Source organism: Cariama cristata, unplaced genomic scaffold, assembly GCF_000690535.1.
Source record: "Cariama cristata isolate BGI_N322 unplaced genomic scaffold, ASM69053v1 scaffold16421, whole genome shotgun sequence".
In the NCBI taxonomy this organism is placed as follows: domain Eukaryota; kingdom Metazoa; phylum Chordata; class Aves; order Cariamiformes; family Cariamidae; genus Cariama; species Cariama cristata.
This window is the reverse complement of record NW_009597690.1, coordinates 58,876-77,241: the sequence shown is the minus strand read 5'-3', so window position 1 is coordinate 77,241 and position 18,366 is coordinate 58,876. Positions and strand designations below refer to the sequence as shown.

Here is an 18,366-nt window from a genome sequence, read left to right as displayed (position 1 = left end):
AGTTCCAAATTAATATAAATTGGCATCACTCCTTTGACATCATTGAGGGAGTGTTAATGGGCTACAGGTGAAGCTCTGACAAATCCCCCCTGAAGACATGAACCATTCGTTTTGCAGGAACACACTTACAGAGCTTGTTTATAGCATCTTCAAAAGTAACAGGACTTGCATAGCAGTGGAAGCAATCGCCGTGGATGTGCTGCTCCTAAAGAACAGGCTGAGGTCCTGAATCCTAAAGATTCCTTAGCTGAGCCCTTCTGCGTCGTTACGTACACCCCATAGGCAAGGCAGTAGCTGGAGGCCAACCTTCATGTTAGAGATGTGAAAACAAGGTTTCCTTTTAGATTTGCATTGCCACCTTAGGATATAAGAGCAGAAAGTAGAAAAATGTCTTTGCCATTGGCTGCTTTTGTCACTACACCTTTTCAGACACTAATTCAACATAAAGTGGGTGCAAAAATGTGGGGGAATGTAATTCATTTGAAAGCTCTTTCTCATTATTTTTGTACCAAGGGTGAAATGCCAAAGCTCAGGACGGGCAGTTGTGTAACACAATGCTGTTTCTTGTGAGCAGTATGCCTAAGTCAAGCTTGTGAGAGCTGTGAGTTTGCAGCTCTGGCAACCGAATCAATTTTTCAATCATAAGCACGTTCTTGAAAAAAAACAAGCCCCAGCAGAAAAGGGATGAGAGAAACAGCAGAAGCTTTTTGTGGAGCTGACATCAGCTCACCTAATGTCTGTGCTTCTCTTTCTCTCTCTCTCTCCCTGCTTAAGTGAGCTATAAACAGAGCTGAGATAATTTATACCAATAAAATGGAAATGTTATCATCATTATCTGAAGTACGCACTTGCGTGATCTACCAAATAAAGATATCAAAGTGACATTAACAAGACACTCCCTTTGGAATTAAAAAGTTTAGTTCCGTTGCTATGTATTTACAGAACCAAGCAATTCACTGCTTGTATTTTGGAAGTTTCTTGCAACTGGGACAAGAATTGCTGGTAATTTCCCAGTAGCACTTTTTTTTTCTTTTTTTTCTTCCTGACCCCCCCCCCCCCATACACCACGCAAGCTACCAAAGCTGTGCGTATAAAGGTGGAAAAAAACAGCCCAATGTCTGCAAAGTGATGCCTTGTAGCCAAGTCTTTCGCAATCCACGGAGATACACCAGGCTATGTCAGAAGAGTTACAAGGTTCTCTCTTTGGCCCTAGGCCTTTCTTACAACATACTGGGCTGCCATGTGGGAGGAACTGAGCTCTGGCCAGACCTTAACGGTTCCCCTATTGTTCTTTGAGTAGAAGAAAATGGAATTGTCACGAGGGTCATCCTTGGACCACGCAAGATGAGTGCCCCTGCTCTCAGGTGGTAAGGACCCTAAGTCCCTTTCTGCATGGGGACTTGATGTGGCATCTGGTGACAGGAGCTCTGCTCTAGTAGATTTTGCTACCCAAAGAATTTCTCAGCGAATACAGTGATGTTTATATAACGGTTTGTGTAGATGTTTCTAATCTCTATATTTATTACAGATGCAGATGTGTTTTTCAGTACTCTACATACTTTAAAAACAATTTCAACCTATTGTGGAGGGAGTAGTTTCTCTTTTTTAGAGAAGGAATAATGGTACCTGTTCAAAGAAGGCATTAGTAAAGACCAAAACATTAATAATCTTTAAAAAAAGCGTAGGTCATTTCAGGATGCTTTTAGTAAACCTACTTGGTCCACAAGGAGTTAATTGTCTCCTGCATTTACCAGTTATCAGGAAGATTGTCTTAAGAAAGTTCCTAGTCTGACAATCTTTTGCTGTCCCCTCCCTTCTTTGTTCTCTTCCTTCTTTCTCTGATTACAGTTCCAAAAACAACACCCAGCCTCCTGAGGTCAATGGTTAATATTCCCGAGTGTTTATATAGTCTCCAGCAGCAGAGCTCAGGCTTTCAGCACTGGGCTAGCTCCAGCACCATGGCGGGCATCTTGCAGATGGCCCTAGCCTTCAGGAAATACCTGATCATAGTGCTTGTACCCATTCTGTTTCTTCCTCTGCCTTTGGCTGTTCCTACCAAGGTAAGAACTTTTTTTATTGACTTTGAGAGCCAAATCTCCAAATCTCTCCTTAGAATTGTTCCTTTTAAGTGACACGGCTGATGAGAACATACAGATTCTTTCTCAGAGGCACTTCCTTCATTTATTGTTTGATGACCTTTTTTTTTCTGAGCAGACCCCTTTGACTACCGATAGTGGAGGAATATGAAAGCAATAGGACATAGATGGATGAACAGATACATCTGCGATTGCATATTGTAGAAGAATGCTCAGTGGCATGCGACTTTGTAACTTTTGCTCTGCATCTAACTGATTTAGCAAAGGACTTTCTATGCTGAAGCTCATACGTGTGAACCTAAATTACAATCTAAGGCTCAATTTTAATCTCCCTTCTGATTTTCTAAAAGTATCCAGTCCACATCTTCTTTTAAGCTTTTCCTTGTTGTTGTTGCTGCCAGACAGAAGAGGCATTTTTCTTGGTCAGATGGACAAGGCATTCTGATACATAAGGATAAAATAATATGTATTTCACTCTTTGTTTAGCACATTTCTGTAAGAATCTTTCCAAACAATGATTTACAAATTAAAATATCAAGTTTTGGAAGACCCCTTGCTCAGAATTCCTTCAGAAAAAGTGAACTCCAAAACCCTGTAGTAGTGGGGCAGGTATTTCTGAGACATCGATCATTTAAATACAGCACTGTGAGCAGGCAGACTGCCAGCCTTCTGCTGCTTCTTCACTCTGGCTTAGTTCTCGCATTCCCAATCTCTTCATGCAGACAGATCTAATCTCTGGTCTTCAGGTCTCTTATTACAGTCCCAGCATCATTAAATAGCTAGTCCCAACCTACCTCTCCTGTCACTGCCCTTTGGATGTCAAGTTCTAGCTCTTTCCTCTGGCCTCTGCCTGCCTGCTTGTCTCCCGATGCCTGCTGACTCCCAGTTTCCAATCTCCTTCGCCAAGCTTCATTCTCCACTCCACTAGTCCTTCCCTGTCTTTTCGTGCAGCCTGTCCCGAAGCTCTTTCTTCCTCACAGCTCTTTGTCTGAGGATTATCAGAGACTTTGGAGCTATCACCAGAGGATTGCAAGCAAGAATGACAGAGTGGCACTGGCTTGAGGTGAAATGTGGTAACTGATCAGGCGTGTCCTCCCATTCCCTTGCTATGCAAATAAAATAGTTTAAACTATCACTTAAAAGCTTACTAAGAAGAAAAACAGCAAAAGTACTTTTTTGCTAGTTAACTTTCCGTAGGCAAGAGAGTTACTGAAGTTAAGAGAGATCTGGATCAGAAAAGTTCTAAGTAGCCAGAAAGAGTTTGGTTTTTTTCTGTCCTGAGGCCATGCGTTCAAACTTACTTGCTAGAGTCATTATTACCATACAATAAGTCATTGGTATTGCCTGTGCAATGATTTGGCAGTCTTGGTTCAGTTCCTCTTTGAAAATTACTCCCTCTGGTTTCTATGTAGTCAGCTACAACAGAAAAATTTTAAATGTCCTGGACTTTCCCCTTTGCAATCTGTAAGAAGATTTCTTGTGTTAGAATTGTGCATTGTGGTACTGCTAAGCAGGAAAAGCCGGTACCTCAGCATGCAGAGGTATAAGCAGACAACTTACAGGATAGAATTTCACATTTTTCTATTTCGTTGAGCTATTAACTTGTCCTATAATGACATAGCACTGGACACTAAACTATTACAAATGACAGCAAACAATGCTAAAGATTTTGTCTGAAGACAGAGTGTCCTGACAGGACAACAGACTTTGTGAAAAGCCTTGTTCCAGCTTTTACTGAGAGCCTGTTCACAGCAGGCTGGAAGAGAATAGCGCTGTGCCGATGATGTATGTTCCAAAGCCCTGCTAGGGTCTCTCAAAAGTCACTCACTGGCGTCTCTTAATAACAAAAATGGGAGAAGAAGGATCTTCAAAATGGAAAATTGCTTTCAGTGCTTGGTGGGATGTATAATTAAGGTTCTTACTGCTCTCATTTAAAAATAAGGCTAAAAAAGGCATCTTTTAATCTTTTCATGAATCTCTTTCAGCTTTATTTCTCCAACCCTGCTGCTTTGGTAATTTACCACCTAGATTGCTATCTTCTTCTTTCCTCCAGACTACTCAGCTCCCCTGTTCATCCTTTCCCTTCACCAGCTCTGTAATTTCTATGCCATGTTCAGAACTCCGGAGCGTGTTCCAAAGCATCACAAGTGTGTCCTGTCAGCCATCATTCCAGCTCCTTGGTTTAATCCTCTGTAACCTAGCCATTACACTTTCTCTCTCTCCATTGTTTCCTCAATGAGCATCACTACATTTTCATTCATACTGTCCAGTATATTTTAGCGGACATCCTTGATCCAAGACCACACAAGCACTTTTTTCTTCCTTTGGATTTGCTGGTGCCCATTATTGTGCTAGTTCCAAAATGAGGAAGACACTGTAACCTGCAGTGTTCCTCTTCGTCTCTTTCTTCATCAGCCTAGCCATATGAAAATCTGTTGTGACAAGTTATTTTGAATCTTTTTAGTGTATAGGGACTGAGTTAAATATTTTTATATAAAATTTGGAGTGGTTGTCCAAAGCAGAACTAAATCAATGTTTTCTCAGAAAAAGAGTAACATGATTCTTTCTTCAAAGAAACAAGTCAAAGTCAGTGGAAGCTGAAACTGATCTGTCACCAGTTTGTCAGTGAGCCTTTCAAAGTCTGTACTAAGCTAAAAATCCAATGAAAAATAGATAAAAGTATTTACAGGACAAGGAATCCAGATTGTTGAAATTAGTTGGGGGTCATGTGGGCCATGCCCTAAAACATGTAGAGAAAAAGCTGGAGAAACCTTGACTGGATCAGTAACTATTTCTGTAACTTAAAGACAGAAATATATCAAAAGAAAATATCACCATCAGCAAAATCAAGAAGTCTGTGCAGGGACTGCCAACCCCTTATCACGAAGGGTTCAAAGTCATCAATTTGTTTCTTTTTCTAAGTTTCTTGTTTCTCCCCATTGGAGGCCCCCATCTTTTCTCCTCATAGTTCTGACAAGGTTGTCGAATAGATTGTCATTTGGTTAGGATCTGCGTAAATAGGAGGATAGGTGGGAGAAAAAGATAGGAAATAACCTTTTCTCTAATCCCTTTATCAGGCAATGAATACAATTATGGGCTGTTGCCTTCTCAAAGTCTAAGTGAGATGTACAGTCTGTTCTGATTGCATGTACTCTTTTTCTGTCAGGAGGCCCAATGTGGTTATGTTATCATACTGATGGCACTGTTTTGGTGCACAGAAGCCTTGCCGTTGGCTGTCACAGCCCTCTTTCCTGTCCTGCTGTTCCCACTGATGAATATCATGGATTCAACAACAGTAAGAGATCTTACTCTATACATGTTTGCCTATGTATTTGCTAGTCAGCTTCTGTTATTCTGGGATTATTTCCAGGGTGATTTCCAGAGTGTGGTGCGAAGAAGAGAAAATTACACAGGGAATTGGCTGTCCTCTCCACGGAACAGAACTTGCATGAGCCTACAGTCAACTCTGAGTGGAGCCGCTAATCTGAAATCAACGCAAATTCACTGTTTAGATGCAATCCATAGTTACTGCGTGCTAATGTCTTTGGAACAAGATCCTACCTCAGAAAACGCCTTCTCTCTTGGCTTCTTGTCACTATTTTCTCCCCCTTGTTCCATGCTACAGGTCTGTCGGGAGTACTTGAAGGACACCAATATGCTTTTTATTGGGGGACTGCTGATGGCCATTGCTATTGAGAATTGGCACCTACACAAGCGTGTTGCTCTGCGGGTCTTGCTTATCACTGGTGTCAGACCAGCCCTGTGAGTAACAGTCATGAAAACACTGTGAGATAAAGGACTTTATGGCATTAGTTCCTATCTCGGAGTTGCCTGTAGTCTCCTATGTGAATCTGCAAATCATATCCTACAAATGCTTTTCTACAGTCCAAGTGAGTTAGTGCCTCAGCAAACCTTGCAAATGGGGATCCTTTGATGATCCTGATGTGTTACAGACCTGGTGCGTCTTTTTTGAATTCCAAATGGCTTTACGTGGAGAAATAGCAACAAGAGAGTCAATGCTGAAAAGACAAGGGTGCTGCTAGGCTTGGCCAGAAGCACAGCTTTAGACGATCAGGAAGGGCTACAGCTGAAACACAGAAAACAGATATTCTCTAACAGCTATACTGATTGGAAAGAGAAGAGAAAACATGGGGATTCTTGTTTTGAAAACAACAAATGTTTGCCAGACTAGAACTTTAAGCTATGCAGAGGCTACATGGCCCTATTTAATTTGTTTCAGACCATAAGAAGAGGGAATACCGAAGGAAATTACAAAGCAATAGAATAAAAATGCATAGAAGATAAAACGCTTTTCATCTAATATATAATCTACATCTCATCTAAAGAATAATTCTGAGACAAATAACAGAGTTATACTGAAACAAGGATTAGAATTTTATATGATTAAGAAGAGAATCTTAAATAATAGAAGTGGGATAAAATTACAAAAAAAAAAAAAAGAAAAAAGAGATGATCTTCCTTAAGGCTTAAACTGATTGCCATTTGGGATCAAATGGCAATCAAAGCTTGCAATTCCTCTTCAAAATATATTATAATACATTAACATGTGTTACTGAGATGGTATGTCTTCCTCAGAAGCATGCAGAATAAGCAGGATACTGACCAGATAAACTGTTTGCTCCAAGACGCCAGCTTCCACTTTCCTAGTCATAAGAACGTAAAGGCACAATTGGCTGAAATTGCAAAAAGAAGAATTTATGTTAAATCTTACTGTGTCATTCACAAAGCAGACTATGGTAAATGGAAGTGCTAGGTGTGAATTGCTGAGCATTTTCCAAACCCAGCATTTGTAGACAAAGATTTTTCACCAAAGGGCATTGCAGCGCTGAGTTCTGAACCAATTTTTTCAAACCTTTTCATTTCAGACTTCTCATGGGTTTCATGATTGTGACCGCCTTCCTGTCAATGTGGATCAGCAATACTGCTACCACTGCCATGATGGTCCCAATAGCACAAGCAGTGTTGGAACAGTTGCACAAGTCAGAAATAGAGTCTGGCACAGTTGGCCGAGCATCTGAAAACATCAATAAAGCCTTTGAACTGCAGGAAGAGTCAACTAAACCACATTACTCCAAAGAAACAGAGGAAAACGGTGAGTGGGTTATGGGTGTTTTTCTCTTTAGGGTAATGGAGAATGACCTGATGCCTTCTTCACTGTCATTATAGTTGCTAGTAAATTCTAAAAGGTGAATGTGCCTAAAGCATCCTGACTGAATCAGCATCCTGACTGAATCAGCATTTATGAGGCTCTTCCACGAACCAGACAAAAGCAGAGTAAGATCTACTGACTTGGCTGAAGTTAGAAATAGACTGAAAATATGAAGAGATGATAACTAGTCAATAAAACAACAAAATGTATAAATTGTCCATTAGCTGAAGCCTTTATATTAGGCTTGATATTCCCCTATATATTTATGTTAGTTCAATTATTATCTACTGTGTAATTTATCAGATTATAGGGAATTCCCAAGGGAAAATTTCCTGCCTATATCATGCCGGAAGGTTAGGGATTAAAATGATCTTTGTAATCCAAAGATAAACAATCATGCAACAATCTCTCTTTAGCAGCTGTCTTGCCCTCTTCCCACCTTTGAGATGACTCAAGTGATTCTGAATGTAAATCTCAGTGCCAGCAGTCAGGTGCTGGTACAGAACGAGTTCCCTTCAGTCCAACTCCTCTGACTCGGTTGTACGTCCCTGAGTTCTTGCCTCTCACCCCTCCATGTGCAGTTCAGACATTGCCCTAGTTCACCAAGAAGTGTCAGCAGTATGTTCAGACTTCATCACACGTTTCAACTTCCTTCTTCTGAAAAACTGCTCTGTATCAAGACAACCAGTGAAAATGGACAGAAGATCAAAGAATTAACAATGCCAGCCTTAAAATGGGGAAATTTGGCTCCTTCAGCTTTGAGTCCATTATGTCCTAGCCTGAATTATGCAGGCACAAGATCTTTTCCTATCAAATCTAGCTTCTGTAACTCTTTTGCTCCTGTCTTGGGACCTAGGTAGTAGTCATGTCCTGACAGTCGAGGAAGACAGAAAGAGAAATGAAAATCTGCTAGAAGAGAAACACAAGAAACTCTGCAAGGGAATGTCTCTCTGTATTTGTTACTCGGCCAGTATTGGAGGGATTGCAACTCTGACTGGGACAACGCCAAATCTGGTACTGCAAGGACAAGTTGATGAGTAAGTCTGGTTGAATTTGGGATTACATGCCCACAAAACTGCATCATTCTGCTGCAGCTGACTCCCAGCCAACACAGAGAAGGAAAATATTCAAATTGGTAACTTTGTTGGGAAGTTAGCTTCTCTTCCTTAGTGGGCCTCACAGTACCTCCACTTTTCTGAATCATTAATTAAATACAGAAGAGAGTACAGAATTTTGGATGCTAACAGCCATCTGCATTTTACAGACTCTTTCCTAACAATGGCAATATCATCAACTTTGCCTCTTGGTTCTCCTTTGCATTCCCCACCATGATCCTGTTACTGGTTTTGACGTGGATGTGGCTGCAGATACTGTACTTGGGCGTTAAGTAAGTACCCTTTACACACCGTAATACAGCTGACAGGCTTGTTATCAAGCACTCATTACATGTTGTAACACAAGTGATACTCTTATTGATGAGCCCAATCTTATATCAACATATATAGTTAAAATACTGCAACTTTTTCTCTGAGGAACCTGATCAAATCCCAGCTAAATATACTCTGTAGATGAAAATAGGAAGTTATAACTGCATATAACCTGTTCTGCAGCATTGCTTTCATGTCCTGAAAGATTGTTGTGTTTCAAACCAGGACACTGATTTCTACATACAGCTGGTAAATACCTTTGTGACAAGAGTTGCTACAGACCTAGAGGATTAGTATTGTGCCAGTTCCCAATGCTACTCATCCCATACAATCAGCTTGCATTACCTACCTGTTTAATCACTTTTGTATTACCCCTAACCTCCTTTCTTTTAAGTGGAAAGAGCACTGTAATACTCGAAATGGTACTTTCCTCTTCAAATTTCCCTTTTAAAATTATCTTTTTCTGTCATTTTAAAAAGCTTGGCAACTGTTTACTTCCTGGTGATTGTATAGCCTTGTCAATCCCACTATCATTGTCATTATTTCCCCATGTGTCTAGATAGCACACCTGTTTATATTTAGATAATGAGCTTTTAGGGGCAGGAAGCCTCTCTCTGATCGATCATCTTGGCAATACACAATACAATGCAGTTACTATCCAACACCTATGGCTGCTGATGCTATGATAAGAACATATAATTTCTATATGCATATATAAATGCATATATCTAAAAGACAATATGACTAGTATAAAATTTGGATTCTTAACTCTGACGATATCTGGCAAATTTCTCTGATATTTCTTGTCCATTTTCTTCTAGTTTTCAGAAGAATTTTGGTTGTGCTGCAAATGCCTCTACAAAAGCTAAGGAGAAACGGGCCTATGAGATTATCAAGGAAGAAAGCAAGAAATTAGGCCAAATGAAATTTGCAGAAATAGCAGTTTTGATCCTCTTCATATTACTGGTACTGCTCTGGTTTACAAGAGACCCTGGTTTCATACCAGGTTGGGCAACAGTTCTTTTCAACAAAAATGATACAAGGTATCACCATTTTTCCTCCTCACTTTGAATAAAAATGAAGTAGGCTAGATTTCATAAAAATGAAAACACGGCTAGACTAAATTTCTGACTGATCTATTGCAGCTACGTCACTGATGCTACAGTTGCCATCTTCGTTTCAGTTTTGTTGTTCATCATCCCTTCTGACATTTCTAACAGTGACAGAGACAAACAACAAACAGGTAACTTTACTGAAGGCATCAAAAATCAACCATCAGAATAGGTACACGAGAAGTTTTATATTTTAGATTTACAAAGGAAATTTCAAACAAGACTTCAAACTGCTCTTCCTCCATAGCTACAGCTGTATGCTTTAGGCTAGGCAAGGCATATATCCCATAAAAGTTCTCTGTTTCTTGTAATTTCACTAAGTAGGAAACTCTTGTCCCAGTAGTGTTCCAGACACTAGTATACACGTATGTAAAAGCTTTTGAAGCTGGAGTCTTCAGGAGAGAATACAAGACTTAACAGAAACACATACAGTTCCACAGATACGTTGCCACACTTTTAACTCACTCTTATCTTTATTCTACTATGCCTCTTGGAGCAGCTACAGATCATACATTAGTATTTTTGCCAGCCAAGTTTTAAAATCTTTGTTGATGAGGCTCCCATCATTTGCTTTAGGAGATCATTCCACAGTCTACTTGATCTCACTGACAGAAGCGTTTTCTGATGTTCAGACTAAACTCACCTCCCACCAAGAAGTCCTCCTTTCTTTGGAGGATGCAACGTGATTTACAAAATCTTTTCGGATTTTAGGCAGCAAGTCAAAGATCCAAGCACCTCCAGCTCTCTTGGACTGGAAAGTAGTTCACCAGAAAATGCCATGGAACATTGTGTTTCTGCTGGGAGGTGGCTTTGCCTTAGCCAAAGGCAGTGAGGTAACATTCCTCTGCTTACCTGGTATTTGTGTCTTCCTGGGTGTTTTCCACCTTGCTTTTCATGCGTGCTCTCCCAGAACACAAGAGGGCATGCTGGTAGCACCAAAGGCCCATTTCCTCAGCTAGTGGCAGCAGGACAGACTTCACCATCCTTAGGAAGAGTCCTGTGATTAGAATCTTTATTGTTGCCTATGCAACTGGGACGGTACTACCAATCAAGGCAGCATGATTAACTGTGTTTCTAGAAAAGTGGATGGTTAAGAAACTACTCCAACACATTAAAGGTTCTATTAAATAAAACTTAACTGATGTGGCAAGCATGAGATAAGGTACCCAGGATGGGTCTCCAAACTATTTCAAACAAACTACTGAAGGAAACATGATTTAAATTAAACTACTAGAAGAGAAATGTAGAGCTAGCTAGAGAACCTTCAGGAGCAGATAAAAACATCTGGCTGTCAGACTGAAGGATATACTGATGTACTTCTGCAAGCATCTGCCAGGAGTCCACCACTACAAATTATTTTTCAGTAATGACTTAGATGATGGAACAGACAACACACTTATTAAATCTATAGACAATAAACAAATTAGAAAAGGTTTCAAGTTCCTGGAAATACTAGTTTAGAATTCAAAGATTACAATGACCTGTAATAGTATTTCTAGAAAGCAAGGATGCAACTCGAGGTGGGAAATAGGAAGAAATAACCAAGCATCACAAATGCAAGATGTAGAAATGACTGGGTAAGTTTTAAAGCTGCTCATACACCTTATTCTAGTCAATAGTATTGTATTGCTACTGAGAAAAAAGCAAACTGGAAACTACAGGTAGGACCATCATACATAAGGCATGTAAAATATAACCCTTCCACTCAGGACTGGTAAGTCCTCAGGTACAGTAATGTATTCAGTTTTGAATTCAGTTTTGGATATTGGTCTTCAACAACATGTGGGCTTTATGAAGAAAGTTTAGAGGAAGGTAGGGAGAATGATCGGATCTCTGGGAAACATGTTTGGAAAAGGAAAGATTCAAGAAATTACATTAATTTATTCTAGAATAAGTAATGAAATACATAAAAGCTGCTGCAGAAGGGAAGCTAGTGTACTTTTTTATACGCTGATGGTGCTAAAGGGCTTAAATTGCAGCAAATGAGATTTAGGTTAAGCAGTAGGAAAATGTTCCAGCTGTAAAGATAGTTAAGCACTTGAAAAAATTATCTGGGGAGATTTTGGAAATTTCAGTGCTAGAGATTTTTAACAACAATTTTGAAAAACATCAATCAGTAACAATTTAGGTAGAGCTGATTCTGCCCTAGGACAGGGAATTAGACTAGTCCTTTCAAGATAGATTCTAACCCTCCTGTGAGATAGCACTTTTCAATGTCAGAAGAGACAGGCTGAAGTAACCAAGATATGAAATAGGGAGGACATGAAGAAGAATGGTGGTTGCAAAACCAGTAAGAAAGCTAGACCATAATGCATGAAGCAGCAAGACAGGCACAGTTAGGATACGTTCTCTTGAGAAGAGAAGCTGAATAATAATGATGTCCAAACTACAGCCCAGAATGATAGGGAAGATGCTGGTATTTTTCAGTGGCTGAGAAGGATGAAAGGTATGAAAAGCTTCAGATAGTTGATCAAGACCTCAGACAATGTGATGAGATTACATTAAATTGCTAGCATTTCTGCTAAGATATACAAAAGTATTTTAGAAAGTGAAATCTTTGTTTAGATTTAAAAAAAAGCCCCAAATATTGATCATATATGACTAATGGCCTGAACAGAGAAATAATTATTTGCTATCAATAACGTACTGTAAATGTAGTACCTTCTTCTTTCAAATTCTTTGGAAGGGAAAGCACGTTTATTATTATTTAACCTACCAAATTATCATGCCTATGAGCATTACCTCTTACGTGTTTTTCTACCGAAAGCGGTTTGTATGAGACCTGCTACAAGAAGAGAAGGCAGAGTTGGTATGAGAAATGTAATTGGACTGTGATGTGGCTATTTCTTCTCCAGCCTACTATCTTGATAGACCTCTTTCCTCTGTTACAGGTATCTGGTCTGTCCTCATGGTTAGGTAGCAAACTGACTCCTCTGCAGCAAATCCCTCATCCAGCTATTGCTCTCCTGTTGTGTCTCCTTATTGCCACTTTCACTGAGTGCACCAGCAATGTGGCCACCACTACCCTCTTTCTCCCTATTCTGGCTTCAATGGTAAGTTCCAGCATTTCAAAATACTCTTATAAGAACTCTTCTCCAAGCATGCATCTGCTCAATTATAAAAACTAATTGGCTGACACAGCCAAGCACTGGTTTGTGTATCTGATCAGGAATGCAAGACTTAAAATATACATAATATGTATGTGCGTGCATATATATTCACACACACTGTGCGTAGTTCAACCTTTCTAAAATCATTGCTGGTGAAAAGTAAAGGGATTAAATTCATTGGCATATTAGACTTCGCCTTCTGGCCTAAACAACCTCATGAGGTCACTGCCAGCTGTACTTGTTTTTTCCTATTTGTACTGCACAGAGACAGCAACAGCAGCAGCATTTGCTTCCCTGCAACATTCCATTACTGTATTTCACTCTGACCAGTAGCCTTCGAGAAGTCTCTGAAGGTGATAGCATTAGTCAAGTTCTTTGACCTAATTCAGACTTCTGCATTTCCACAGGAGATTCCTGTTGCCGGGGTAGACATAGTTCTGCAGCATGAAAAGCTGGTTCCAGATAGAAACTGGAATAAGCTCCACCAAAATATTTTTGCATAGGCCATGCACTCCAGCTAACCCCTAAACTGATCCACTTACTTTCAGAGCTTGGGCTACCCTGTTTCCTCTGATAATTTAATTTTGTTCTTAACCACTCTTCCTTAGAGTTGAATGCAACCATAATCATTACTAATTTATACTGCAGCAGTGATCATATTCCATGTTGAAGAACACGAAGCATTGACCACAAAATCAATTCTTGCATTTGCTGCATAAAGACATTGGCTAGAAGTTTCTAAAGCAGAACCAAAATATGAGTGGCTGCAGTGTTTGTGAAAGAATGGGGTTTCTGACATGGGCAAATACAATCAGTCTTCTACCAAAAGATTTCTATGCATTTTTGTATACCAAAACCATCATCTTTGCTCTCCCTTCTTGCACAGGCTGAAGCAATCTGCCTCAATCCGCTCTATGTCATGTTGCCCTGTACACTTTCTGCATCGTTGGCATTCATGCTCCCAGTGGCCACTCCTCCTAACGCCATTGTCTTCTCATATGGACAACTCAAGGTTATAGATATGGTGAGGAAAAGCACATTCTTTTCAGAATTTTCATCACTAGTTTTGATCTTTGCTTTTTCTAATATTGTTTCTTCTTGGAAGAGTGTTAGAAAACTCATTGTACTCAGCTTACCTCAAATGGAAAGAACATACATGTGTGAATTAGCAAAGGGTCACACTGACTCCAATATATACACAGAGCCTTATAAAGGTGCTATTGAGCTTTTAAAGAGCAGCCAAGGCCTCTTGAAGATGTTCCAACAAGAGCTTGCTGTCAATGAGAAATGGCAATGTCTAACTGTTTGAAAAGCCCAAATGTAGATCATAGGGGTGTCAAAGAGTCCTATCATCTGGACAGTCCTTCAGCAGGGACTAGGGAAAAGCCTAGCACCTCTCACTAGGCTGTCCTGATGCCGTTTCTCACTATGTTAAGGAAAGATGGATAAGGATGCCATGTGTCTTGATAACTTTTCTAATTCATAAGTGATCCAAGAAGAAATCCAAAGTAACATTAGAGACAGATGCCAGGTCAGAAGAGCAAGTCCTATATAAGTAGATTAAAGGGATTTCAGGACTTCCAGTTTAAGAGTTTTATCCAATGGAAACTCATTTTCCCCTAATACAAATTGTATTTGTGAAGAAAACCAGTTTAGATGTAATTTGATGCAGTTCTGAAAAAAGGCCAAAGAGAAAATCTAACCATACAAACAATCCTAATAAGGAAGGAAGGAAAAAAGTACTCAGTTCAACTAATAATCTTTCTCTTTTATAATTCTAGGCCAAAGCTGGGTTTGTACTCAACATTCTAGGAGTTCTGACAATAACTCTAGCCATCAACACTTGGGCTTCATCTTTGTTCCAACTGCAAACTTTTCCATCTTGGGCAAATAGGACAGGTACATGCCTGTAATATGGCAAGGCAAAGGAACCATCAACTGTTTCTGTTAGAACGGCAGTGAGAGCAAGACTATCATCTACACAAGTTTTGCTGAGGCAGTGGTTAAGAGACAAGCTTGTTCTGTGGAAAAGGACAAGCTACCTACAAGCAAAATCATTCAGTTGATAACAGCAATAAAATTGCCTAACAGTGCTGTTTAGCAGGTAATTTTGTTACCCCAGCAGTAAGATGAGGTAACCTTTGGCTTTTCAACTGTTCCAGGTATCTTTAGATTTTTCTGTCTCTGCAGGGGTAGATTTTCCCAAGTGCTAGCTACATTGCTTTTCAAGCTCCACCTGTGAAGTTTGAAATCCGCAGTGAGAAAGAAGAGAGAGGTGTGTATATAAAAGGAAGGAGAGAGACTCTACATTCCTGATTTCATGCATATATCTGTGTATTGTCACAACTAATATGACTGTTCACCTGTATATGAGTGTACAGGCCTCTGTGTATATGTTCAAAATGTACATGACTGTTATATACTCTATGGGCATTCACAGCAAGGCATGTCTTGTACAATTACACACAAATCACATACTGTCAGTCCGTTCTATTACTCTGAAACATATTTATTTGCAATCCGCTTGTTATGAATGTAAAAGACCATTTTTTCCTAGAACATCTGTCTCATTGTTATTTATGTAAGAGTACAGCCTGCAAGGTCATGATAAGAATAGCAATATTTTCTTGAGAAAGAGAGAATCCCTGTGTCCTAAAATATATATGATTGAATTAAAGCTTTTTTTTATGTACCCCCATGTATGGAGATTTTTCCTATTATATATCACTGCTTCTACTTCTGTCTTCCATACATCAACTGCTTGTCTGTGTGCTTACTTAAAATATCTTGGAATAATCAGAGAACTTAGCATAATTGATTTTCTCTTATCGTCAAAGTAATAATTACTTTATTATTAAGAGTCCAATTTTCTTGTAATCCCAAAGCCAAGCTCTTCCTTTTCAAAAGGCCCTAATACTCTTAAATATTTAATCCCTATACTGCTGGAACTGACTTTCAGTAGCACATAGACTTCTAATGACCAAACTGACAAAGATACTGGAATATGCAAAGACACTTTGCCAAATGACGTACTTAGTACCATAAATGAGGTTGGGTTCAGACAGATCAGTTATACAATATGTGCCCCTGAACTCTGCGCTAAATGCTTTGTTCTGTTGCTGCCTCCTAAGTTTTGCACAAAGTCTGTTGCATTTCTGAAATCCCACTTGAATCGTATTGGTTCAATGACAGTGAAGATGAGTGAACTTCACTCTAAACTAGTACACATGCTCTTCAAAATCTTTCTTCTTTCTTTCTCTATCCTAATTATTAGGAGACAAGGACCAAGTGCAGTGTACATTTGATTTATAAAATGTTAGAATTCACTGACCTGCAGTAGTTCCTTTCCAGTTCCAACTGTCAAGACAATTCTGGTACCTGCTGATCACTGATTCCCTTTGCACTGAGAGCTTCATTGGCCTGACAAGCACAGTTGCTCTGGAAAATCACTGTCCCAGAAAGAACAGTCTGGTATTAACCCTTCAGTGGCTTTGAAATATAGTGTTTTGATTTGATGTGTGATAGGGATCCAATAGAATATCCACAGCACAAGAAGGAAGGACATATATTCTCTTTTGTTAATATGCTCCTGGGTAATTGATTTCAATCACATAATGACTTGCTCAGGTCACTGCTAAACCAGTCACCTTCTTTCCCTTTGCATTTACCTCTATCAAATAACATCCAAATCTGTCTAAATATTTTCATTACCCTGCTCAGCCTGTGTCTGGGTACCTAAAAATGACAAACTCAAGCAGATGATTTGCTGCAAGCCTCTCCCTTCTTTGCTCTTTGTCTACAGCATCAGGGCAGTGTGAATAGCTTTTGTTTGCTTTTTGTTTTCTTCAAAATAGTTGCACATAGTTTACATGTCCTTCTAAATTACTGCTTAGCTAAGCAGGAAATGTTGAATTCTTGTAACATTTCCCACCAGCCTCTCCTTCCAGGCTTTTAAAACCGTGTTATGATTCTTTGAAGTCTTTTCTATTAGTCTACATTATTCAGAGGCTGTGGTGTGCATAAGTTATATGCAGGAGCACAGGTGCAATCTTTACAGCAATCTCAAGAAGAAAGAAGAGAGACATCAAGTGGCACAGTGTCATGGGGCCAATGCAGCAATGCTGAGTGTTCCACGTTCATTAGCATGTATGAGTATATAAAGGTTAGAGACTTACCAGAAAATGGCTGCAGCGAAAGTTACTCAAGGGGTATACAAATGCCCAGCCTCCAGAAGAATACGGGTGAAAAGCTGCAATCTGTAGACAGGGAAGAGAAGCTAACAATAATACCAAGACATAAAGAGAACGGAAAATTTCATTAATAGTTTCTACCTTGAAGTGATGGTAGTAGCAAGTACGCACTGGGCAGTTTATTGCCTTGGGTGTGTCTGAGCGCAGGACTAGTTGAGGTAGAGCTAAATATAGTGTTCTTGTGCAAAACCCAGTAACACTATTAAAAATGTTCATAATTTTCTAAGCAAAGCAGGTAGAAAGTGTTTCTAAGCCCCATTATTACACAGATCACCTTTGAAGGGTGGTTCTCCATTATGTTTCCAGATATTGCCCTCAAGGAGTGGCTCTATTTCCCATTGTGTGATCAAATTTCACAATCTTCTGTGAAACTGCCGGCTCAGCACCTGTTGTAGTTAGCTGCGATTTCCAATGCAGCTCTTCATTTCAGAGTTGACACTAAGTTTGTTTTACATAAGAGTTGTAAGTGATAAATTTGTTAATGAGAAGGGGATGTCTGCCTTCTTGCCTGCCTTGTCTAAAAAGCAAGTGCTCTACAAAACCACAAAATACAGGTTTCCCACAGTATATGCCAGTGAGTAAGTGGGTGACTCGCAGTCACCTCCTCCATTTTCCCTGGAGTTATGGTGCTGTCTTGCCTTGCCTTGCCCAGACACACGCGCGCATACACACACACCAGTTCTACAGGCACATACGTGTACACCTAAGAGAACATGAAGGACTTACCCTGTTAAACATACACCTTTCTACAACACATGGCCACACAAGAAAACCAGGCTAATACAACAGTGAAAATAGCTTACATTTGAGAAAGGCACTTCATCATAAAAATCTTGACAGAAATTTGTAAAGTGGCATGTAAGTGATGCAAGGGTGACTTCATCAAGCACTGAAATCATAAACAGACTTCACAGAGCACAAGACAGTTTTAAAGCCAAAACAGGATAAAGCCAGCATGTCTTTCTAATCCTCAAGTTGGTTTGGAGAAACCAAAAATTTGCTCCCAGTCATTTAAAAGGTATTAAAATGAACTTTAAGGAAGCCTTGTTGTATAGCACTGAAACCTTGAAATACGTCTACATCTTACAATTTCATTCCTAAGCTTTCATTACAAAAAAAAAAAAAACACCACAACACCAAAAAAACAAAAAAAAAAAAACACACAAAAAACCACCAAAACTTGAAGGAAGCCTTATCATGT

The 18,366-nt window shown here is 39.5% G+C and overlaps 1 protein-coding gene across 1 annotated transcript; it reads left to right on the top strand.

Annotated features, from left to right (window-relative positions):
* The first annotated feature begins 1,880 nt into the window (after positions 1–1,880).
* Positions 1,881–14,828, top strand: SLC13A2 (solute carrier family 13 (sodium-dependent dicarboxylate transporter), member 2). The gene is made up of 12 exons (XM_009709008.1): positions 1,881–2,060; positions 5,263–5,391; positions 5,722–5,858; positions 6,983–7,209; positions 8,123–8,303; positions 8,531–8,653; positions 9,515–9,736; positions 9,839–9,936; positions 10,517–10,638; positions 12,697–12,858; positions 13,802–13,939; positions 14,697–14,828. Exons 1-12 carry the CDS (start codon positions 1,881–1,883, stop codon positions 14,826–14,828), a joined length of 1,851 nt encoding a protein of 616 aa, XP_009707310.1.
* The last annotated feature ends 3,538 nt before the right edge of the window (positions 14,829–18,366 follow it).

Excerpts from the sequence above, each read along its gene's own strand:
- SLC13A2 (XM_009709008.1), top strand. The coding sequence starts at position 1,881 with ATGGTTAATATTCCCGAGTGTTTATATAGTCTCCAGCAGCAGAGCTCA. Across the intron at positions 2,061-5,262 it reads CTTTGGCTGTTCCTACCAAG|GAGGCCCAATGTGGTTATGT; the intron begins GTAAGAACTTTT and ends TTTTTCTGTCAG. Across the intron at positions 9,737-9,838 it reads TTCAACAAAAATGATACAAG|CTACGTCACTGATGCTACAG; the intron begins GTATCACCATTT and ends GATCTATTGCAG.